The following is a 25267-nucleotide window of genomic DNA, read 5'->3' on the forward strand; positions in this document are numbered from 1 at the left end:
ATCACAGAGGTCCAGCCATGTTAGGAGTGAGCAAACTCATTAGATCCCTGGAAAAAAAAAACTTCAGAATCTGAAGACTTTAAACCTTTCTTTGCTGGCGGTTCCCAGAGAATGGAGTCACTTCGGACAAACCCTCTTTCCTGAGGGTTTGTACCTCAGTTTCCCCAGTGGGAGGGTGGATTATTTTACTGTCTCCCTCTCAGGCATGTTCCTAATTGAATGGTGACTATAAAAATAAGCTTTGGAGAGATGGAGTCTGTATTTAACATGCTTGTTTTCTCTGCTAATGACAAGTTTATTGAGAAACCATTTATCACCATGTGAGCAAAAGTAAGTTCCCTCTCCTAGTTTCGTATCTGTTGAATAACAGCTGCTGACTTCTTTGGTTCAGCTGGTACTTGCCCGGAGTTTGCTCTAGGACAATGATGTGGCTTAACCAGGCCCCACCACCTTTCCATGACATGCTAAGCCTCAGTATCTGATGAGCAAGAGCATAAGTACACAAAGACTAGGATCCATTGCAGAGCTGGGGTGGGGAGGGTGTGCTCACAACCCACCACAGGGACTGTCAAAGGAAACACCCAACAACATCTTTGTTTTATGGCTTCTTTCCTTGCTGATGTAAAAAAGATGGAAGAGTGTTGCCAGGATGGAGAAGAGGAGCAGGTTATTCCTTCCTGCTCATAGGGCTTTGTTGCAGAACGTGTTAACCATATAGACTTTCACTTTTGTCTTCTAGATGGAAATATTGCCAGTGAAGACAGCTCCCTCTCTGATGCCCTTGTTCTTGAAGATGGTATGTTCTTCCATTCCCTGCTCTTAAATGCTGAATCCAGATTAAGCCCGGATTATTCTGTACACAGCCTGGGAATAATAGCCTTATAGGCAGGAAAGAGGCAGGCTGAGACAGTAACTGGACTCCTTGTAGGCTCTTTCCTTCCCAAGGGGTCACTGTTGGGCTTGTTTTGGGCTTGACACTTGTTTTCCAGGGTTATCCAATCTGCAGTCCATGGGCCACATGTAGCTCTTGCATTCCAATAGCATAGAAAATACACATGTGCATGCTCTGGTAACCTGTTGGCCATGGGTTGGACACTACTAGAATGTATGGCCTAAGAGAATTATTCTTGATTCAAGGGGGCCCAAAGAGGTTGGACACCCCAAATGATATTCATGAAGTAATTATTTTGTTTTGTAATAACCAAAGCATTTTTTTGGCTGGCATGGGAGCTTTAGTCCTATAACCCCAGCACATGAGAGGTGGAAACAGAGGCAGGAGGATCAAAAGTTCAAGGCCAACCTGAGCCATATAAGAAGTTGACTCTGTATAAAAACAAACAGCCTGGGAGTGAGTATAGCTCAGTGCTGGAGCACTTGACTATATGCAAGGCCCTGAGTTCTATCCTCAGGACAAAAAAAAAAAAAAAAAAAAAAAAAAAAAAAAAAAAAAAGCCAGGGGGAGGGTGAACACAATATTTTTTTAATGTGAATAGAGCCTTCATCCTGTGCATCTTCCTTTGCGAAGCCTGACATACAAGGAAAGCGTTTACACAAAACGCTTGGGATCTACTGCAGGTCTAGCTATAAGAAGGGTTGGCCTATCTGCTCCTCTCTGAAACAGGAGTGGGAATTTCCCTTTAGTGACATGGACAACCGGAAACTGGTGTTTTATTTCATGCTGAATTCTCAAATGTGGCAATTGCCAGGATATTTTCTTGGTCAGCTCTTAGAAAGTCAGAGTTGAAAGCTCCTCCTGCCCCTCCAGCAGAAGCAAGCATTCCAGATTTAGAACAATTTCTAAGCTATTCCTGTGGTTGCTAAACCAAAACCTTGCATGATGAGGGCACTAATTATATGGGAATCTATTAACTGGTAGTTAATTTTTTTGCCCTCTTGGAAAACCTCAGGCAGCTAGTGGTAAGTGGCTATTGAGACCGAAAACATAAAAGGCCTACCCAAGTCACAGTAATAACGATAATTGCCACAATAATAACGATTGCTCTTGATGTGGGGAAAGCCTGAGGAGCTTGTCACCCAGCTGTCTTGGCCTTGCTATTAGAAATCAGATGGTGGAATTTTACTGTCTGCTGCATTAAGTGGGTGGGGAAGACATGGTGTTCCATGAGAACACAGAAGCCTGTTTGGAATATGAGACCCCCCCCCCAGTCCTACCATTGATCTCTGCCACCCTAGTCTGCCAAGGAAGGAAAGGGTTGATGAAGTTCCCTTGTGCTAGTAGTTTCCAGGGCTGTACATAGTCATTAGCTAATTTTGAGACATCATGATTACAGTTTTGCCCCCATGTCCTAGGCCTCTGTCCTGAGAACTGTAATTGCCTCCTGTGTCCTGTGTTCCCCCTTGAGGCTCTTGCTTGCTAGGGACTCCTGTCTGATTTGAGGGGCAAGCAGGGGGTAGACCAGAGAAGATATTTGGCCTTTGAATTTTGGGGATTGAGAATTAGGCTATGAAAAAACCAAGAGTGGAAAAACCTATATAGGATCCCATGAATGGTTGGTGGGATTTTCCTCTAGCCTGCCCCCACCCCCTTCCTGAGAGCATCCCCTCCCTCCATACCTCAGGTTCCCATCACCATATCTCTTCATAAACCCTCCCTACTCTGTCCTGTCACTTTTCCCAGGTGAAAATTGCCAGAACAGTAGTTCTTAAACAGGATATTCACCCTGCCACATTTATACTTAACAAAGTTTTCTTGTAGCTTTTAAGCCAAATATCAACTCCTGCCCTAGAATTCAAGGTCTCTTGCTATCTGGGCTCAGAATTCCTCCCTCCCTGGCTCTGCCCTCTCCTCCAGCTGAGTGGCACCTCCTGCTTATATCCACTCCCCCCCACCTCCACATTTCTACTGTTTCCTTCCTCCTCTGCCTGCCCAGAGCTCATTTCCTTCCAGACAGCACCTTTGAGTTGGGGATTGTTGTTTTGTTTATAATTGGACCAGGTCCTAGGTAACGCCGAATGGCATCGAACTCACTATGTAACTTAAGCTGGCCTTGAACTGCTGATTTGTCTGTCTCTACCCACTGCTGGAATCACAGGCAAGAGTCACTATGCCTGGTGAGACATCTCCTTCTTTGACTAAGTGGATTTGTTGCCTTTGGAAGTCATCTAGCATACAGATGTGCTAAGCTGTACCCCAGAGAAGGCGGGGTAGGGTGCTATTGGATTATAAAGAATTTAAGTAGCTTGTGAGGGAGACCAGCCAGTACTTAATTATACTTGACAGATACACTTTCAATTCATTTTTTTTCCTCCAACAAATATTTATTGAGTACCTACTGGGTGCCAGCTGTCATTCTACCCCTGAGGACACAGATTTACAGAGCAGATAAAATGCTCAGGGAGGTTAACTCCTCTCCCCAAAGCAAATGAGATATGTCTAGTGCCTCTTTAAACATAAATTATGGCACAGCTCCATGCGTAGCATTTGCTTAGCACATGTGAGGCCCTGGGTTCATTCCTCAGCACCAATTTTAAAAAAAAGAACATTAAATACTACATTTGCCTGTTGAGTATGTAGTGGCATTTCTTGGTGGCACTGAATCCAATCAGACTTTCTTCATACTTAACTAGAAGTGATATTTACTGCCCTGTACAAGGCTCTGCCTTGACTTGGATTGACCAGTAGTCAAGGCACGGTCAGCAGGTTCCTTGTACATATTTTGATGTGTAGCTCCAAGGTGTTGATGTAGTGGGTTGCCACAAATCTCTGCGTTTGTGGAAATGAGGCCTCTGAGCAGTTGTTCCTCCTCTTTCTGTCTATGCAGAAGACTCTCAGGTTACCAGCACAATATCCCCCCTCCAGTCTCCACACAAGGGACTTCCTCCTCGGCCACCATCATCGCACAACAGGCCTCCTCCCCCACAGTCCCTGGAGGGACTCAGGCAGATGCACTATCACCGCACTGACTATGACAAGTCACCCTTAAAGCCCAAAATGTGGAGTGAGTCCTCTTTAGACGAGCCCTATGAGAAGGTGAAGAAACGCTCCTCCCACAGTCATTCCAGGTGAGTCAGGTCGGGAAACCCAAATGAGGTCTCCGGCCACGCTTGGGTAAAATCAAAGGGTGGCCCCACACAGCATCCACACATCACCATATTTGAAGAGGATACTCCCTTCCTTCCTGGACTTACAGATCAGCTTTGCTCACAAAGCCCTCTGCTGTCAGTTTCAGAGAAGTACAGATTTGTCATGAAAGGGGGGGCGGGGGCACAAGGGTTTGGCTCACAATCAACCTGTTGGCAGATGGCTTTAATGCCATTAAATTCCACAGGAATTAATTAGGAAATTGTAGTCAGCAGTATTCCAGAATGGCAAAGGAGAGTCCAATCAGAGGGTCCCCAAGGTGGTGCAGAATCTAAACCATCCTCCAGCTGATTTCTGGAGCCAAGCTGCACTTTAGCAGCTCATTACTAGGTTAATATCAACATCGTAGAGATGACTACTTGGAAGAAATTTTAGGTCTGCTTCTGTTGTCCTCATTTTCCTTAATTACACAGCCCCAAGAGGGTGCCCGAACAGGTATTTTGTTTCTTGGAAAACAATACCCTGTGCTGACTGCACAGGGGACAAAGCTCCCTCAAGTGGGACAGTGAGAGTTGGAGTCCTGGGCAAGCTTTCCCTACAGTTTAGATCCACTGTTCCAAGCTAGTCAGCCCCTACCATTGGGGAAAGGTGCCACAGTATATTAGTGTGACCAGCATGGCTTTCCTCTGCTTGCAGCAGCCACAAGCGCTTCCCCAGCACAGGAAGCTGTACTGAGGCAGGAGTAAGCAGCTCCTTGCAGAACAGCCCCATCCGAGGCCTCCCACACTGGAATTCCCAGTCTAGCATGCCATCCACCCCAGACCTGCGTGTCCGGAGTCCCCACTACGTTCATTCCACAAGGTAAGTTTGCTGGGCCTTCAGACTACCTGCCTTTCTGGACCAGACCTTGATACAGTGAGACATTGCAGCCCAAATAACAGGTGAGCCAGAGTTAGGCTCGATTCTACCTATTTTACCCTGGACACTCAATAGAGTCTACTGTCCATGTCTGGGGACTTGTGAAGCCAGAGAATCACAGTCTCCTGGAGAGAGCTAACACGGATCCTAGCAAGACTGGAGGCAGAAAATCTAGTCCAGTTAATGTAGGAATTCACCAAATTTACACACCCTAGGTTAATCTTTGCTCCCCATTCCTAACAGACCTTTCTAATGAAGCTTGCATCTATTCTGGACTCATTTTAATGCCTCAAGGTATTTATTTATAATGAAAGGAAATGAACAGAAAACAGACTTCACTGAATCACGTTCTTTTTCTAAGTAGTTCTACTTGTTCCCAGCGAGGGGTTGTTTTACCTACAATCAGCATTTTAAAGGGGTTAACACGATACTTAGGGAACCAAAGAATTACTATGTTCTAAGAAGCAAAAGCCCTGTTCCTTTTACAAAGCCCTATTTTGGTCAACACTGTTTAGAGGAAACCTTGTGTGTGAATCCTAGAAGTGCTTCCACTTCCCTGGCTCCTCTTCTAAGGGACTCTTAGCTCCCTTCCTCACCTGGGACCTAGGGAAGTACCTGGGTTTCCAGGGCAACCCCTTGGCTAGAAGCCCTGAACCCCCTAGGCCTTTTACACTCCAGCCCTGTGGCTTTCATGGGACCCTCTGATTCAGAACCCCAAGATTAACCCTGCGTTTCCCCACAGGTCAGTAGACATCAGTCCCACGAGACTGCACAGCCTTGCACTGCACTTTAGGCATCGGAGCTCCAGCTTGGAGTCCCAGGGCAAGCTCCTGGGCTCAGAGAATGACACCGGTAGCCCGGACTTCTACACTCCGAGGACTCGTAGCAGCAATGGCTCGGACCCCATGGATGACTGCTCGTCGTGCACCAGCCACTCGAGCTCAGAACACTACTACCCGGCACAGATGAACGCCAACTACTCAACGCTGGCTGAGGACTCGCCGTCCAAGGCGCGCCAGCGGCAGCGGCAGAGGCAGCGGGCAGCAGGCGCACTGGGCTCAGCGAGCTCCGGCAGCATGCCCAACCTGGCAGCACGCAGCGGGGCTGCAGGCGCGGGTGGTGGTGGCGTGTACCTGCACAGCCAGAGCCAGCCGAGCTCGCAGTACCGCATCAAGGAGTACCCACTGTATATTGAGGGCAGCGCCACACCCGTTGTGGTGCGCAGCCTGGAGAGTGACCAGGAGGGCCACTACAGCGTCAAGGCACAGTTCAAGACCTCCAATTCCTACACCGCTGGCGGCCTGTTCAAAGAGAGCTGGCGTGGGGGTGGTGACGAGGGCGATGCAGGCCGCCTTACACCTTCGCGCTCCCAGATCCTGCGGACTCCTTCGTTGGGGCGTGATGGCACCCATGACAAAGGCTCTGGCCGTGCTGCAGTATCAGATGAGCTGCGCCAGTGGTACCAGCGCTCCACAGCCTCGCACAAGGAGCACAGCCGCCTCTCGCACACCAGCTCCACTTCCTCGGACAGCGGCTCTCAGTACAGCACCTCTTCCCAGAGCACCTTCGTGGCGCACAGCAGGGTCACCCGGATGCCCCAGATGTGCAAGGCCACGTCAGGTGAGCAGAGTGGTGGGACTGCGGTTGACTTGGGTAGCCTGTAGGTTGCCTAGATTTTGCAGCTAAGAAAGGGACTCATTTATTCTGGAGCCCCTGCAGTGCAATGTGGGAAGCCCGTGGCTCTTATCCCAACACTAGTGTTGTTTAATTAAGGTAAGGGTACAGAAGCGATCTTACCATTAACTCTTCTAGTTAAGGAGACAAAGCCATGTGATGTTTATCCTGCCAAGGGTGCACCTTTTTCCTGGTGAAGAAAAATTCTAGTAGGTTAGAGACCCAAGTAATAACCTTGCCAAGAAAGGTTGGTCCTGGATCTTGAGACCCCAGGGAAAAAAGTGTTTGCTCTCTAAACCTGACAGTTGTCCTATATAGTTAGCTTGGCTGCTCCTGGCTTTCTATTCCAATGATGTTATGATACCATCACAAAGTCATTTTTCACAGAAACCACAAAGGTGCTTTCAGTATCCTTGATACTGTGTCCCACTGAGGATTGAACCCAAAGCACTGCGCAGTGCCAAATCAAGCAAAAGAAGGAAGAACCGTCCCTTCCCCTAAGACATTTCTGTATGAAATAACAATGCTAGTAACCAACATTAGCTGAGCACTTACTTGCTACATCGGTAATGCTCTGTACACTCACTCATACCACTTAGACACTAGTGGTGAACACAAATACTGCAACCCTTGACTCTAGTCGGCAGAAAATGAGGGGAGTTATGAGACAAACAGTAAGCAATACAAGCATAAAACCAAGAATTGGGGATGAATGTCACCCGAAAGGAGAAGTAGCGCATTCTGCCTCCATACCCCCACTGCCCTTTTCATTAGGGCACACATGACAAATCTACACAGTCCTGGGTGCACCATGGACTGCAAGGTCCTATACTTTTTCCCCTCTGCCCTGCTTATTGAGCTGTAAAACAAGCCACTGGCTTCCCAGCAAGATTCTGAAAATGGCTATATTATGTGTGCCATCTGAAAGTCATGATCACTTCTGGTCCTCTTAGATCCAGTGGTTAAGTACCAATGGCCAAAGGATAGGAATGTTTCACACTCTCAAAATTGCTGTGTTTGTGGGGACATGCTTTACTAAATGATAGCAGGCAGGTAGTACTAAGATTTTAGTAAACAGTATCTGAGGTTGACAGAAGAAAAGGATTCCATTCTGCCCCAAATGCAAAGGACTAGTCCAGGTAGAATTTATTTGGTGCTGAGTTCTCTTAACTAGATTTCTGTGTGTTCCACCACTAGTAAATGCCTACATTTGGCTGAGGCATTACAAATGTTCATTTGAAGGGGTTATTGAAGTAGCAGCTGGTAAGTCTGAGACAACACAGGACTTTCTGGAGGCCCTTCCTCCAATAAAGCATGACCCTCACATAGGAGTCACATCTACAATGCCATGAGCAGCCCTCCATGCTCAGGTCTCCACCACAGAAACATAGGGGCTTCCCATTCTGTGCATTTGGGGGAGCCATCCTGTGTCTTGGGGCCACTGAGCTCCTGCCTACAAGGTCATGTCTGGCAATGGTTGAAGCTCTGCCACTGAGTTTGCCATTGAGTGCCTTGGTCTTACCTGCCTTCCCTTGCTTCTCCCACCCCAACTATACAGCTGCCTTACCTCAAAGCCAGAGAAGCTCAACACCGTCAAGTGAAATTGGAGCCACCCCACCAAGCAGTCCCCACCACATCCTGACCTGGCAGACTGGGTGAGTTGTCCCTTGAAGCTGTTGACATGGTTTTTCTGGGCTCTAAATTGTATTAGCTAGGAAAAGCATCATCAGCACTGAGTTCCCAGTGATGGAAGGATGCATCAGCAAACGACTGCCAAGACAGCTCATGCTTTCTTTCAAAAGAGTCTCCCTGTATTGCTGTCACCTTCTCCCCAGCTGGCCTACTGTCTTTGATGGTGATGAATTCTATGTGGTTCTATTTAAAAGTAGGTAGTGATGTCTGGGATGTAGGAAGGCAAACAAAGAAATGGATTCAATTCCAGACAGCATTTGATTTTTCTCAGGCCAACTTGAAATGCCAAACAAAACTGTCAAGGGTGGGAGAGAGTACCCTGAGCCAGATACTGCACATGCTTCTCAGTGTGGTCACTGTCTAAATACCGGGATGCATCCTGAAAAAAAAAGGGGGGGGGCTCCTGTCTAGGCTAAGCAATTGTTCTTCACCAGCAAAGCAAGACTGCTATACCTTGAGACCTTTGAGTAGAGGCTGCACACAGGGACAGAAGATTCAGCCTATGACACCGGAAGTCGGCTCATTTGTAGCTTTAAGAGTGGAATTAGGGCAGAAGAAGCTGTGGCCAGTTAGGATGCTCTGATCCATCAAAGGTCAAGCAGACACAAGCATCCTGCTTTGTTCTTATCACAGGCTGTCACTTAGTACCCCACTCCTGTCTTCCGTTGTTGCCTCTTAGATGTTACATTCTGTCAACACCTGTCGTTTACTGGAAACAGGTCCCCTATCCAGCTCAATCCTTAGCTTTTGCTTTGTTAGGCACTGGTGAGCATGTCTGGGAAAATCTGACAGCTGTGAGCTGAATTATAAGAAAACCACAGCCCCACAGTTGGTTCCACTGACTGCTCAGGCTCCCACATTGGCATCTTCACCCCTCCACATTTATCTAGAGAGAGTTAAGAGCAAGCCTTTTCTAGAACCTTCATTTTTTGGTGGAGAAGAAGAGAGCTAGCATTTACTGGGTACTTACACAAACACACAGGCCAACAGCTTCTTCAAACATAAATGACTTTTCTGGAACTCTGTCTACTCCCTGGCAAAGGCAGTATCTAGATCTTTTGGATTCAAAAATAAGACAGAAAATAAATCACACACCTCATATTTTTCTGGTAGGTCCTAAAATGTGGACCCTAGACCATCAGTTTGGGCTTCATCTGGGATCTTCTTGGGCCTACCCAAAAGTGACTAAATCAGAAGCTCTGGGGTGGACCCACTGGGTGTATTTAAATGAGCCCTCAGGTCATTAGGATCAATGGTTGGACACCCACGGAACCACTCCATGCTGCTTCTTTATTCTTATCAAATTAAAAAACATACAGTCTACAACTATAGCTGTAGTCTCATGTCCTCAGTGTGGCTTTTGCCAGTAGCTACCTCTCTGTTTTTATACAAATACAAAATACAAAACGCTGACAACACTTATTCATACCATCCTGTCTACAACTATAACCTCTGAATCCAGACAGCTTCTTGGCTTGGGGTCTAAGAGTCTCCCAGGAAATTCAAACAAGAATGACACATCTGTATAATTCTAGTGGCTGAACCAAATCATCCAAATAGCTTCTGGGCCATGTCCAATTTTATCTGATCCAACTACATGACTGTATCACTTGTCTAATAAATAGGCTCTGAAATTTACAAGCATCCATCTCACTCCAGTGAGCCCCTGTACTTGCCTCCTTTACCACTTGGAGCCAGTGAGGGCCCAAGACAAACTGGAAACAAAAGGATGCCGTCCTTGAAGTCCAGTGTTTTGCCAGATTATGAAATATTCAAGAATAACGTGATAAGAAAACAAGACAATGGGTAAAAATTGCCACTACCTGCCTTCCTAACATAACTAATGAGGTCTTGTCCCTCAGTGATAGAGACTGAAAGCTCCGCGTGACTCTTACTGCGTCAGACACATGGGGCATATAATCATTGGGTCTTTCCAGTGTGTTCATAAGCTACTAATCGTGTGTGCCAGTTCCTCTATGTAACATGAACTCTCTTCTCTTCCTCCTTCCGCTTTCCTTTGTTCAGAGAAGCAACAGAAAACTCTCCCATCATGGATGGGTCTGAGTCTCCAACTCACCAAAGTACTGATGAATAGAGGTATTGTAAGGGAACGTTTTGTTCTTACTGCCCATGAGTGTGTGATCCAGATGTCCTGAATATGTGCTGCTTCTGCCCATGTCATAGTTTCCAGTAGGAAATGTCTGAATGGTGTGGAAGCTATTATTTTTATGTTTTATTTCTAGATACATGTGGAGCTATATGTTTGGGTGTGTGTCTTTACATCAGATGTAGGATAGTCCCCATTCTCTTTCCCAGAAGAAACCCCCATAGTATATTTAGTATTTGTAGAGGTTTGTTGTTTCCTCGGTTTGTAAGTAGTATCCATGGAAACTGCAGCAATGGTGTTTAAAGTCCCCCAAATACTGTAACTGCATCCTAGAGGTTTTTTTTTCAGTGACAGTTGTTTATGTTGCACCAAATGTCATAGAGTCCCGCTTTTCAAAATGTGGTTTGTAAAGCACCACCACCACTCGGGAGCTCAGAAGGACTCCCAGACACCACCTTGGCTACTCAATCAACCACACGCTGCAATCTGTAAAGCACTACTATCACAAACACAAAGCAGTGGGACCTGAAAATTTAAGTAACTATTTGTACAGCACTGAAATTAAAAGCACACCAGGGATCACTAAAATGGTAAGAAAAAAAATAGCAAAACAAAACAAAACAAAACAAAAAAACAAACAAACCAGAATTGAGCCCTGAGTAAGAAACTGCCACATAAGAATATCTGAGTGTTTTACAAATTAAAATGAAAATTCTGAAAAAGATTCAGAGACAAAATGCCTTTTAGTTCTCATACACACTTTCAAGAGCCTGGCTTTAAAGAACTACAGTGCAGTAGGGAGGCAGAGAAACCATTTCAAGAGCCAAACCCACAAGTGGGATTCAAGCAGGGCTCTTAGGGGAAGAGCAAAACATTCTGTTTTGCAGTAAAGCAAGAGCTTTAGCCTGGACTGTAGGATAGGACAAGACCATGAGCAATTTTTACAGTTGGCCAAATGGGGATTAGGAAAGCAGGGGAGGAAGATGGATAGCTCATCTGGTGACAATGAAAGGGCTGAGAATGACATTCATAGCAACAATTTTGGATTGAGTCATTTATCTCCTCCAATATGAAGGGATTAAAATGTGCTGAGTGATGGGGATGTAGTAGAGACCTGAGAAGCATACTTAAAAACTCATATGGGAATGTGGTTGAATCAGTTGAAAATGAACTAAAGATAACACTGCTAGGTAGCAGCTCACACCCTGGCCAACTGAGTCATGATGACACAGAGGTCGTATCACCCTGGCTTTATGACCACTGACTTACAGCACTATTCAGTAACCCAAATATGTCCAGCCAAGTTGGCTTGGTAAATTAAATTCTAGTCCTCAATTAACAGTAGATATGGAGATAATGCACCATTCAATATTTAGTTACTATTAACTGCCCTTCATAGGTGTCCCTTCTGAAACACTCCTTAGTGTGACTCCTTGTATTCAATTCCCTAGGAGGCCCACATCACAACTGTATCAGAAACACACTTCTAGAAGAATCTAGGAAGCATACCAGTATTTGCTGCATAGGAAAGCAAAGTCAACTCGATAAGCTTAAGCAAATGAGCATGTATAAGTTGGGTAGCTGAGGCAAAGCTAGGGCCAGAGCTCACTAGCTGTTTCCAGCCACATTGAGGAAATAAATATCCTCGTGCTTTCAAAGCTACTTGGCCATTTCTGAGCCAGTAACTGTGACTGGAGAACTAATTGGCAGTCCTAGGTCCCATGTTCCTTCTGGTAGGCATAAGAGCACTATGAAGGGACTGTTTCCCCAGAGCAGGGCATGTTTCCAGCAGAGTCCAACCACCTTTCCCATTAAAAGTTCTTGGTTCTTTTGACACAATTTACAAAAGCTAGTTTTGCAGTGGGGAAGACAATGTTTGCAGAATGAGTATAACGGAATCATCCACTCATTCATCCCCAAAATACAGATACATACACAGACGCCCATGACCATCATAACTAAGGCCTTTGCTTCTAAAGCTACATTAATCAGAATTAACCTCATGTACTTCCAGTACTCCAAGCACAAGGCTGTCATGGAAGCTTACCAGAATACCCAGAGATGGCTTGGGATTTTTCTAGCTTTCATGGACTTTGCTCTTTAGAATGGCATCTCCTCCTGACACCAGACATGGGAACTGAAGGATAGCTTAGGGACAGTTTGAGACCTCCTTAAATGAGTAGGGCTGCAGCCACTTATCTGTGTGAGCATTTGTTAACACTCAGTAATTGCACCCATCTAACCTACTAATAATACTTATCCAAAGAATTTGCTATTTCTTCTCTGTATATTTTCTATATTTTTACTTTATACTAATTTTGGTGCTGAGCACTAAGCACAGGACTCTTATATACTAAGCATGCTTTCTACCACTGCGCTATGGGCCCATTCCCAACTGTGTTTTCAAAAGTACTTTTATAAAATCACATTATTGATTTTAAAAGCATAGTCAGCTGGTAGTGGCACAGCCTTTAATCTCTGCACTCAGGAGGCAGAGGGAGGCCGATCCCTGTGAGTCCAAGGACAGCCTGGTCTACAGAGCGAGTTCCAGGACTGCCAGGGATACACAGAAAAACCCTGTCTCAAAACCGAAAAAGTTAGGCTTGAGTTTTGACTGTTCTTCTAGAACAGTGATAATTTACCACAGAATCGCAATGTACCCTTGGGTCTGATGTAAGGCAAGCCAGTGACTGTCATGTAGGAAGTCAGCCTGAGGAATACAGCCCCAGGGGCTCCTCGGCCCTGGCTACATCTGTGTATCATGCATGGGACTTTGAAAGTTCTCAGCATTCCCCAGGCCAATAGCAGCATAGTGAGTCTCAGTCCTGGACATGAGCATTTCTGAGGTTCCCACATGATCACTGAGTATTAAGTTGCATTTCCCGGATCTTATGGTCTCTGAATACCTTCCATTCAGCAAGTGCCATGGAGACTGCTGCGTCTCACCTATGTGGGGCAGGGAAGACCATCCATCTGTGGAGGGCCTGTCCCTCCTCATGCACCCTGAATACACACCCATTTGTACTGCTTCCTTTTAACTTTGTCATCTCTCTTTGGGTCCACAGGAGCTACAGTGATAGCTGCTTCCTGGATTCCTCCCTCTATCCAGAGCTAGCTGATGTCCAATGGTACGGACAGGAAAAAGCCAAGCCCGGGACCCTCGTGTGAGCCAGCCCGGCCTGTTCTGACCGTCGCACGCCATTCTGAGTCACCTCACTGCCTCTCAGTTGCCTTACCCAGACACACTGTCACCTGCACCAGCTTCGGCCCTCGGCACTTTTTTCTCCTGTCTCCATATCCCTTTCATCCTCAAAAACCTGACTGAGGAGACATTCTGGAAGGTTCCGATCCCACTGTGTGTCCCCTGGCTCTCTGGGCAAGAGAGCCAGACAACAATCCTCAATGGCACCTTGGTGGTTTCCCTTTGCCATGACAGCCCCAGGCCAGGAACTGTCAGGGAGGCCAACACAAGCAATTCCTGTGGAAAAGAAGCGTTGGAAGAGAATGGAAAAAGATAGGTCTATCTGTATGCCAGCTGTGTCCAGCTGCCACCAGAGGCCAACTGAGTGCTTCAAGAGGATGCCTCATGGGGATACCCAGTTTATACCAGAAATATTCTGTATTCTGTAATGAGACAGCTGCAAGAGTACCTAAGGGGAAGAGTGAGAAAGGAAGGCCAGCGCTTCAGAGATGCATTGGAGGATCACAATCGGTTCTATGCTGCCAAAGATTAGACACATTCAACAATAAACAGATAGGAGGGGCCAAGAGGAACACACTTTTTCTGCAGTGAAATTCCTTTTCAGTTCTAAACTGCTTCTATGCAGCCCAAGTTAGAGTCAACCATTTGTAAATCGTGTCCTGTCGTGACCCATCTCCTGTCCAGTCCACTTCCCCCTACCTGAGAGCCTGGAAATGAACCCAATGGGACAGTGAAGATGGAGGAGGCTTGGCTGCCTGGCAGATGCAGAATCTGTCTGTCTGGACATGAAGGAAAACAGAGATTGGAAGGAGGAGCAGGGCGCTGTTAACCACCCTCTGCAGGGGCCTCAGCCTATGCCCCCGAAGCTGCTTTCCTTTTGGGACTGGTCTGAAGCTAGTGATCATTGCCAAAAGCAGTTCTCTCTTGTTAAAACAGCCAGTAAAAGTGTAACCTTTCTTTTTTGTACAAGGCGTTTCATTTTCTTTTTTATGAGAAACCAAGGGAAAAAGCACATTGCAGTCTATTCAAGTGTTTTACTGTTGTGGCTCATTTTGTTTGTTAACACATGTGTGACAAAGAACTCAGATGGACCTCTCCTGTGTGTCACTTAGTCAAAGAACCCAAGTATGCCCTTAGGTAGGAAGATTTTTTTTATGTGTCTACCAGCCGGCAGGCAGGCAGGCAGAGCAGAGTTGAAATGACTCAGCTCCCAAAGGGCCCATCAACCTCCAGCAGTATCCATGATCTTGATTACCACCTCTGTCCACAGATACAAGAGGATAAAAGGCAAAAAAAAAAAAAAAAAAAAAGCATGCATGCAAGCTGCTCGTTTACATGTGTTTTGAGCTATGCTCAACACACAACCAAAAAGCCATCAATCTTCAAAGGCCTCAAAATTTTATATAATAACTAACCAGTGAACAGTCTTGGTTGGGTTACTCAAGATGGCACAAAAGAGTTTCCCGGGAGGTAGTACATGTTAATATAAGTGGGACCTGCGGGGGTCACCTTTGATATGACTTCCTGTGGGAAAGGCATCCAAGAACAGGAGCCAGGGTGGGAGTACTTTTGTGGGAAAGCAGATCTAAAAGTTAGCTGTGGCATCAACAGAATAACCTTTGTTGTTCATGTATGTGAATCCAAGAACAACAATAGACTCCACCAGACCAAGAGGGTAAGAAATGGACACCAGCAAGGACTAACCCCATTGCTCTGAAGTCAACAGCAAGCATTCATACCATATGGTCTTAGGTCTCCTCTGCCATATTTCTATGGTCCATTCAAGGCCGGGTACCCCAGAGCTGGCATAGCTGACATGGCTGGCTTGATGACTCTAGCTTTCAAAAACAGTACTCTTCCCAAACACTGCAGGGGTAACCCTGTAGGATTGGTAGAAACTGGATAATGGTACAAAATGAATCTGGGGCTTGATGGAGATGGGGGCTCCCTTTTTTATTGCTCCTAATGATGATGATCCAGAGCTACAAAAGGCAGGTTTATTCGGGGAATTTTTTTTTTTTTCTTCCTTCCCTAATAGGAAATGTGACACATTGGGTCAATTTTTTTTTTCTTCCAAAAGGAGATGCCTGAATAATTAGACTGAACTATGGTGCAACAGTAAAAGTCCAAAGGGAAACAAAGAACAAGACAAGGTTACATGGTTACAGGTTATAGGTTATAACATAGACAGTGGTTTGAAAATCAGTTCTGAATTTGGTTGGATCAATGAGAGAGGCAGAAGGAATCTAAAATATAATACATTTGGGGAGCAGATGGAAGCTGTGAACACCGTCAGGATAGTCTGATAGTAAGGACAGAGATTAAGTAAAACAGGTTTTACTGTTTAGCTGTGTTCAGTTAATACAATGTACATAATAAGCATTAGTCCTTTGAGACTGACATGGTAAATGGTCAGTGTGGTGGTGAACACTCTAGGTGTTGTATGCAAGCACCTGCAAACGCTTTACAGATCCCTATTTCTTTAAAGGAAGATGAAATATGAAGCCCCCAGTCTGATCTAAAGCCCCTATTGGATTCTTTGGGTACATGTAAGAAATTGCCTGTTTCAGCCAGAAGACTATGTTGTGAGCCAGGGTGGTTTATTTTGTTATATGCAGGTGAGTGTTGAAACTGTTAAAAATCCCAATTTGTTTTCATTCAGTATTAGTTTAGTTCTAAAATATAGCAAACCTCATCCAGGTGCTATCAGACGACCAATTACTGCTTAGTTAACTAGGTGTAAAGTTTTACATAACCATTCATGTCAATAGTTTATTACAAGTTGTGTAAAATGGACTCTAGTTTAATAATGGGGGGAAAAGATTAGGTTGCTCCTGAAACTGACTGTAGAGCATGTAAAATGATTTTACTGGATTCTGTTCAATTGTAATCAATGAAAAAGATGTATGTTGTAGACAAAGTTGCAGAATTAAAAGAGAAATCTGCTTTTAATTTATTCTTTTTGTATTAAGAATTTGTATAGTACCTTTACATTTTGCAGAACAGTGTTGTCAACACTTATTAAAGCATTTTCAAAATGAAAACACCCCAGTTGTCTCTTGGACACTGTTTGTTTCTAAATGATAAATGTGTAACCATGCTCCTGAAATCTGTACGTCAGGTGTACTGGGCTCTTTAAAACAGACAGACAGACAGACACCATCACTCCACCCATGGCCCATGGTATTCCTTTTGGCTTTGTTTTGGCTTTTTTTTTTTTTTTTTTTTTTTTTTTATACTCATTCAGCAATCCTTGCCAGTCTGGAACTTACCATATAGCCCAGGGTGGCTTTGAATTCACAATCTTTTTGCCTCCAGCCTGAGTGCTGGAATGCACCACCACACCCAGGTATGACTGGTATTGTTGTCTTACCAGATGAGAAAGACAAACTTGTTGACTTGGTAGAGGCTAGGTTTCTGTTAAATTATCTACCCTCTAAATCTGGTAATTCAGTGGTAAGTCATACCACTGACTCAACAGCCTATTGAATTTACAGAAGTCCCCCAATTAAGGCATATGGATGGCTACTGGCTAGCTTTAGAAGACTGCTGTGCAACTGTATCCAGCCCCTAACCTGACAGACATCTCTTTCCTAAGAGGAAACTAGAAGTCTAGCCTCCAGGAACAGCCTGGATGGAAAGCCCTTCCTGATCACTAGAGAAAGGTTAACACTTGCCAATAAGAGTAACAATGCACAGAGAAGCTGCACTTGTCTGAAAATGAGCGACAGGGACAGTGTTTACAACTTCCTGAACTCTGGCAACTGTCTGGGAAACTTCTTAGAGGAGTATCAGAGCATCCCAAAACAATCTACACTTGAAAAAGAAAAGGCCTCTTGTAAATATGTTAAGCATAAAGATGCCATAAATAAGCTTATGTCCTAAGCTCCATCATATGAAAACAACTGGAACCCCAGGAAGATGGCATTGTCTTGTGCTTCCTTTTACTCTCTCCTCACATGATGCCAACATGATTCTAGTTACTATTTTGATTCCTAGAGAACACAAAGTGAACACCCTGATCCTGTAGAAAATATTAAAAATTTCTAGCCCTTGACTTCCCAGAATACCTACTAAAAACACACAAAACTATCTAAAAAGGAGTGTGCAGACCCACTTGAGGATGGGTGAACAGACAGTGGCCTCCATCAGGTCACTGCACATTGGTACAGAAGCCATGTCCTCTAAAGCTTAGGTGCTCATGGATAAGGCAAAGCAGCACAGGATTGATATCTAAAGGAACTCTATAAGCATTAAACCGGGAGGAGATTAAGCCAATTCCCAAGGATACTACAATAATAGATACATACACAGGAAATCTCACTCAGACCTTGTCCAAAGAGTTGGCCTCTTTGAGGTGGAAGAGGCAGTGAGGTGTAACCTGCCTGGCTTGCACTAAACCAAGCTCCCAGCAAAGTCACTTCTATTCAGCCAAGATCAGAATGGTCTACATTGCAACACTGTGCATAGGTAATTGATAAGGTCTAGAGGGGCTCGAGCACACACACACACACACACACACACACACACACACACACATACACACACACACACACACACACACACACACACACACTGGGGGGGGTGAGGAATAAGGTTCTATCCCTATAAGCTAGTAGGCTTCTTTTGTTTCTCTTTCGTGTGCCCATTTTTCCTAAACTCTCTCCAATCTCGCACTAATCCCCTCCACTGTACCTAGCCCAGTCATCAAGATGGACTCCTCATGATGCCAAATGCAATAGTTAATTCTCTTGTCATTTTATGTGACTTACCAGCAGGCACTGGATGCAGACGATGCTCCTTGCTTGACTGAAACACTCATGTTGGCCATAGTAATCTATCAGCCAGAAGCTCTCCTGACCTTGAAGTGTCCCACAGCTCTGTTCTTGGACTTCCTTACTCTTGACAATTACTTTTTTGGGCATCTTGTATTTTCTCATCACTATTACAGAGTACCCGAGAAAAACAACAGGAGGGAAGACAGCTTTATTTGACTCAGTTTTAGAGACTGGTTCATCACAACAGGGAAGGTGTGGTGGCAGGTCCTTACAAGGATAGGCCTCTTGCTTCTTGGCTGACCAGAACTCAAAAAGCAACACTGGAACAAGAGGCAAATAAAGTTCAAAGACCATCCCTAGTGAACAATTTACACCACCAAGGCCTCACATCTGAAAGCTCCACAACCATCTGGGGACAAAGCATTTGAACACATAAGCCTGCTGGGAATAATTCAGATTCAAACCGTGAACACTCATATCTGACTTCATGGTTTGCTATGCCACCTTTATGGCGACAACACCAGTATTTTCTACCCATCCTGGACTTCTTCCCTTAATCTATACTTCCTATTTCCTCCTCAGCAGCTAGATGTTTACCTCTTGACCTTCTCCTCCAAACATGTTCCACCAATGACCTTACTCCTCCACTCAGAGGCAGCTCCATCCTCCTAGGGCTCAGGCCAAAGATCTTGCTATCATCTCTGACCTTTATCTTCCCACATCTGCAGTAAACAAAACAGGTATGAATGCTTATCATGGAAGATTTATATTCCATTGTGGGAAAGGGGGAGAAAATAAAAACTCAATCATTTATCAGAGAGTGATAGGAAACCAGGGACAGATGATTCTGCCTATGACAGAAAGAGAACACTATTTCCTCCAAGTCTGGTGAGAAGAAATGCTTGCAGATGTGGTCCTTAAAACTCCTTCCAAATTCAACTGGTGTGAGAAAAAGGTGAGGCTGTTCCGTGAGACAGGCAAGAAGGAGTCAGGATACAGTGATCTCAAAGCATTTGAGACAGGCAAGGAGGAGTCAGGATACAGTGATCTCAAAGCATTTGAGTAAATAGATCCGTGAGCCCCAGAATCACAGAGATTCTGCTCAAAAGGATAGGCTACACTCTTCTGCCTCCACAACCATGCAAAGGTGTGCATATTTCCACATTCATGAGCTTACACTCAGACACACAGAAATAAACAAAAACAAAACACTAGGATTTTACACAAAGTACATACGTTCAGTTTCCTCTTCTCTTAAATCCTATGCTCTTAAGAATGTCACTATGATGACACTATTAAACAAGAGAAGAAAGTGACATTAAAACTGGAACACTGGGCTGGAAATGGCCCAGTGGCTAAGAGAATTTGCTGCCCTTACACAGGACCCAGATTCAGTTCCCAGCACCCATATGGCAGCTCACACCATCTGTAATTCCACTTCTGTGGGATGATCAGATGCTGTTCTGAATTCCAGAGGGATTGCCCAAATGTGGCATGCTTATATACATGCTAGCAAAATACAAACATAAAAATAAATCTTTTATAAATGTTTTAAAAAGCCATAACACATAACTTGATTTTTATGGGGTCTATCACACAAAGATAGCTGAAAAGAGCCAATACACAATAAGTACCTGTGTATTAAAGAGGAGTAAACTCCTTTTGCTCTAAATTCACCCAAAAGGCTGTGTCCTTCCTTAAATCAGCTGATGATTTCCTCTATCAGTAGTTTTCACATTATTAAGCTATCACCTGAGCGGGCCACAACCAGCATCTGTTAGAGATGGCTCAGTTGGTAAAAGCACTTGATGCCCAACCATGAGGATCTGAGTCTGAATTCCTAAAATCCACATAGAAGCTGGATACGTAGTGATGCCGGTAATTATAGCGCTCCTTCAAGAGAATGGGAGGTGGAGAAGAAGCCCCTGAACCTTGTGTGCCAGCTAGTCTGGAGCATGCAGAGGCAAAACAAGAGTTCCTACTGTCTCAAACAAAGCAGAAGATGAAGACTTACTGAGGTTGTCGTCTGAGATCTTCACATGTTGTGACATGTACTCGTGTACATACACACTGCCAACCACTACACCCACCTGCCACCACCACCACCAAACAACAACAACAACAACAACAACATGCCAAAATATCAACAAACAAAAAATAGGAACATATACTGCCTCAGACATGGCCAGGCAGTGCTTTTCCAGTCCTATGTATGGGGGTATATGTGGTACTGGGTCTTTGAAGCATTCGTTGTTTGCTCTGAGTGTCCAATCTACAACTTCAACTCCTTCACAGGACAGAAAGTCTCGGCCAAGCCCAAGCTGCAACACCCATAGGTCATAACGTCTTCTAAGTGTTCAAAGAAGAGCACGCAATGTGCAAAGGCAATTTGGTTTTGGCAGATTGTAAAACTGCAGCTGCAAGCCTGTGGGAATGACTTAGCTGCCATGCAGGAAGCTTAGTGAATGAAGCTAGGCTCACTAAATAACACCCAAAAAGAAAATGCAAAGTCCGGAGCCGCTGCTCTCCTTTGCGTGAAGGCATGCGCTAAGCCTGGCCACTGAGGGGGGAACAAAGGTGGTTGCTGGTTATTTCAGAGCAGGGATTAGGGATAGGGAAGAAGCTAAACAAAGAGAAGCGATCTAGTTAAAATATAGTCTTAATTGGCAGGGCACAGATTAGTTCAAGCATGCTGTGTAGAGTACCCCAGTTTAAAATGTGGAAAATACACAAACAGTCAATGTTTCAGTAGTAAACTATTTTGGCCAATGTATAAACCTTTTTTGTAATGCGCACAAGTCCAAAATCTTGGCTGGGGTTAGCTCACACACAGCTGCTGCTGCTAACCAGCCACACAGCACTCCCTAGCTATTCCACACCACCAGAACTCATTTTTAAAATTTCAAGACTTTGGGTTATTGTTAACCATTAAAGTTCCAGTGGTTAAAATTCAGTCAGTGCAACTGCAGAGTCTGTGATGAAAACCAGTTACCATAGCTGTTTCCAAAGTGAACCTCTGGAGACTTGTGCTGGCCTCGGCTCTCTGGACAGCTGGAAACTCTTCCATCAATGCACCGTGAGAAAGTGCTTTTCGGCTCAGGACTCCCAATACGATGCCATACCATAAATTTCTAGAGGATAGAGTTATGCTTTCAGGGGCTTCGTGGGGGAAGACTGCAGCAGGGAGGAGGTACAATCGACTAAGTTATCCACTCAAGAGGCCCAAACAAAAGAAACTTAAAGCTCAATTCAAGATTCCCTTTCATTCAGGCCTCCCTTCTGTGATGGGAAGCATTAGCAGAGCTTCGGGCCAGGAAAGGAACTAGTTGTGAATGCCCAAATCCAAGCCCCACAAAGACTGAAAATAAACATCTTTCTCAAGCTGTTTATCTCCAGAATTCTTTTCAACAGCAATAACAAAGATTTGCATTCTGAAATGATTTACTGGGGTCAAACTCCAGAGTGGTTCAAGTACTGAACTATGTTAAACATCACCAGAAGGAAGGGCTTCAGACTATCAAGTCCTACCAATATCGGCCCTACTTCCCAGTCCTGCAGGCCCACAACAACCCCCACCCCTTCTGTTAGTGACCACTGCCCACCTCACTCTGCTCTCCCAGGACCTTACCCTCCCTCTTACAATATCTCGACAAGGCCCCTGCTTTATTTTCTTAGTCTCCATCCCCAAGTCCTGAAAGCACTGCTTCTCCAGGCTGCCTGCCACAGGCTGTTATGATAATGAAAATCCTTTCAGTTGACAGTGACACTCCTAGGAAATGAGAGTTTCCAATTACAAGTTCTCATCTTACACTGTGTGAGAGCAGAAAGTACTCAGTAGAAACTGCACTCTGGAACATTAACTTTTTTTTTTTTTGGGTGGGGGGGGGTTGGCTCTTCCCTGGCTAGCCACACACAGTATGATCCTCTCTCGATGATGGGTAGTGGTCCCTTCACATGAGCCCTCAAACTTAATCTTCAGAGAAAATGACTGACACTAATCTACAGCAGCACACAACAGTCAAGACAGTACATGAACTTTAGTGCTTTAGTATAAAAATAAGCTCGGTGTTGGGTGACTTTACCTAGCCAAAGGCTAATGTAAGTATCCCGAGCACATTTATGACAGTCTAGGACAAGCTGATTAAGTTAGGGGCATTAAATCCATCTTCAATGTACCGTGTGTTCACCTATGATCAGCACTAAGCCTACACTGAGTCAAGGAGTACCTGCATTTATTTCTGAAGGGAAAAAAAAAGATGTTTTTATTAAATCTGAATACAGAAAATCCCAGTTCTTCTGGATGGGAGGATGAGGAGGCAGGAAGGGATATAGTTCATTAGAATTGTGACTGTTTAAAAGAAAAAGTATATCTTTATTGTTTTAAGAAAATTGAAACAAAAATATATAGTATATGCAGAAGTACAATTTCCATGACTTGAAAGATCACCTCTCTACATATCCCAGGAGTTTCTATATAGCTTCATTAATTTAAGATATGAAAAACTTTCCTGAGAGAGCCACATATTTGAACATGCTTCCCTCCAAACCCAGAATGGCTAAAGTCACAGTCCTGTAGAATATATAACCCCTCAAAAAAACAAACAAACAAACAAAAACCCACCAGCCCAGACTGATCAATTTTAAAAAGTACTGAAATCCCATGATACAGTTTCTTCTTCATGTGGAATATCAACAACAGAAAGGAAGACAACATAAAATCACTTACCATGCTGTGACTCGACAGTGGATGACGACTAAGTGATTTGGGCATTATCCGGCAATATTCATAAAGAAGACCTTTTTATAACAAACCACATGCCACAGGTAGGGATTTGTTGCACATCTCATGAAAGTTTCTCATTAGTCAAATAAATCCCCCAAAGTTCTACCTAACTTATCATACGAAAAGACTTCTACAGTGGGGTGTGGGACACTAATTCAAACCAAGACTGACACCTACTTCCCTGCAAGTAACTGGCAGACTGTCCTATCTGTGCACAGCCTTGGACCTTAAGTAGTCAAAAGTGGCTTTCACTCTTTCTCAAGAGGGACCAGAAAAAGCAACTGTGACTCTAAGCCACCTCCAGCAGCCTCAGGCTCCCACTCTCTGCACTTCTAAACTTGGACAGGAAACTTAATAATTCCATCATTTGCTACTACTGCTAACACAATCATTGTTGTTGTTACTACACCAGTTCATACTATCCTACTGTAGTCCCAGCGCAGGGCTCATAAAGACCCTTGGTCTACACTGTATTAAGAATACACACCAAGCAATAATAATGATCTCTTGTTCTCTGCCAGGCAGCAGGCTCAGCATTTTACTTATACAATAACAACAGGAGGTATGTACTCTCACCACCACTGTGATAAACCAAAGCCCTGCAAGATGAAAGCACTTGTCCACCACTGCTCTGGTAGTGCATGGAGCCGAGAAGCTGCCAGTCTTCATGTGGCCCACCCATTCTTGCCTCTCTGACACTACCATTCAACTTGTCACATAACAACCCAGTCCTCTCAGCACCGCAGCAGTGAGTGGTCACGATGACCAAAGCTCCACCCTGTGAGACCTACAGCAAGTCCTCATTTTGTGAAGCCACAGTGAGGACTGAGTGTGGTACGGTGAAGCCAGGAACTCCACCCTCTTCGGCATCCCTGTCACGAGGCTGCCTTTCTCAGATGGCTCCCATGCCCATCTCCTCACCCTAACCTGGATGCACTAGTGTTTTGAATTTATGCTGGTGGAATATACCATCTTTGCTTTCCAACCTTCTATCTCTGTTAATTTTATCTGTCCAGGATGAATGACAAATACTAAAATGTGCCTTGCTTAGAAACAAAAGCAAGTCTGAATCACAAGAAAAATAACACTTAACAGTAACACATTCTATTGCATGATGGCAGAAGTCCAGAAAACATTTAAGAACTGTAAAGGAACATTCAATGGTCCAACACTTTTGTTGAAATACAAAAAGTATTTTCTATAAATACCACATGAGAGAAATGTGCAAATCATGATAATTTACAGAAAGCTTAAACCCACTCTCAAATGTTTCTAATTATCTAATGACACACTTTTGGGTCCTGGGGAGAAAGGTCAGTTCAAATTCCCTTCTCCTTGTTGTCTACACATTTACACTATGGACAATAGCTTTAGAATTTAATTTTTTCAATTGATTAAAATGAAAGCAACACACAAAAATTTGTTTGCAATCCAATACCATATGAAAGTCAACACAGTTCTTAAGACCAACAAGAATTGCATCCAATGGAACTCTATTGTAGAACTCTTCCTTTGTTGTGTGGTAAGGCCAGAAATCCGAATGCTGCTTGCTGAGGCTTCCTGTTATGTACACACTGCACATAGATCTCATAGCGCATTATACTCCACACATTTTGATGGATCCGTAGGAAAGTGCTTTTGGCAAATTGTCATTAACCTCTTCAGTCCCTAAGAACATAAAATAAAGGTTCATTATGACATGACTGAAGTATTTCTAACTGCCTTTCTCTGTAGTAGTTTGTCAATGTCCCTACTAAAATAAAGCATCGCCAGTGACTCCACACAGAAGGACACTTAGATCATTGTGTATTCATGGACACTGCTTATCACAACAATGTTAATGAAAAATATGTATTATACAGGGCTATGATGTCAGCCAGTCTGAGTGTCAGTGGAGAACAGGAAAGTTGCTGTATCTCCAAAGTTAAAGCAGATATTCAAGAAACTCCTGGAAAATGAAAAATGAGCTTGTCCATTCAAGTCATGGAAATTTTCCCTCTGAAAATACTACAATTTTTTGTTTGAAACTTAAAAAAAAAAAAAAAACTAGGAGTTTGAAAAAAAACCTAGA

General features: G+C 44.3%; 2 protein-coding genes across 6 annotated transcripts in view; one reads left to right on the plus strand and one right to left on the minus strand.

The window, feature by feature from the left end:
- Nucleotides 1–16679, plus strand: part of Frmd4a (FERM domain containing 4A) — a 303426-nt gene extending 286747 nt beyond the window's left edge. For 3 of the 5 annotated variants that reach the window (XM_027405198.2, XM_027405201.2, XM_027405202.2), the window contains 6 exons: nt 740–796; nt 3783–4023; nt 4739–4903; nt 5703–6580; nt 8193–8289; nt 13499–16679. In XM_027405198.2, coding sequence (XP_027260999.1) covers nt 740–796; nt 3783–4023; nt 4739–4903; nt 5703–6580; nt 8193–8289; nt 13499–13601 — 1541 coding nt within the window. In that variant the 3' untranslated portion in view covers nt 13602–16679. Of the gene's footprint in view, nt 1–739; nt 797–3782; nt 4024–4738; nt 4904–5702; nt 6581–8192; nt 8290–10351; nt 10437–13498 lie in introns of those variants that run through there. The other 2 variants (XM_027405203.2, XM_027405200.2) reach the window with 2 other exon arrangements.
- Nucleotides 16680–22762: 6083 nt separating this feature from the next.
- Nucleotides 22763–25267, minus strand: part of Prpf18 (pre-mRNA processing factor 18) — a 36269-nt gene continuing 33764 nt past the window's right edge. Inside the window, exon 10 of the mRNA XM_027405204.2 lies at nt 22763–24864. Within this exon, the coding sequence (XP_027261005.1) occupies nt 24784–24864 (81 nt within the window). The 3' untranslated portion in view covers nt 22763–24783. The remainder of the gene's footprint in view (nt 24865–25267) is intronic.

The sequence above is a fragment of the Cricetulus griseus genome, chromosome 3 (genome assembly GCF_003668045.3).
Source record: "Cricetulus griseus strain 17A/GY chromosome 3, alternate assembly CriGri-PICRH-1.0, whole genome shotgun sequence".
NCBI classification, from domain to species: domain Eukaryota; kingdom Metazoa; phylum Chordata; class Mammalia; order Rodentia; family Cricetidae; genus Cricetulus; species Cricetulus griseus.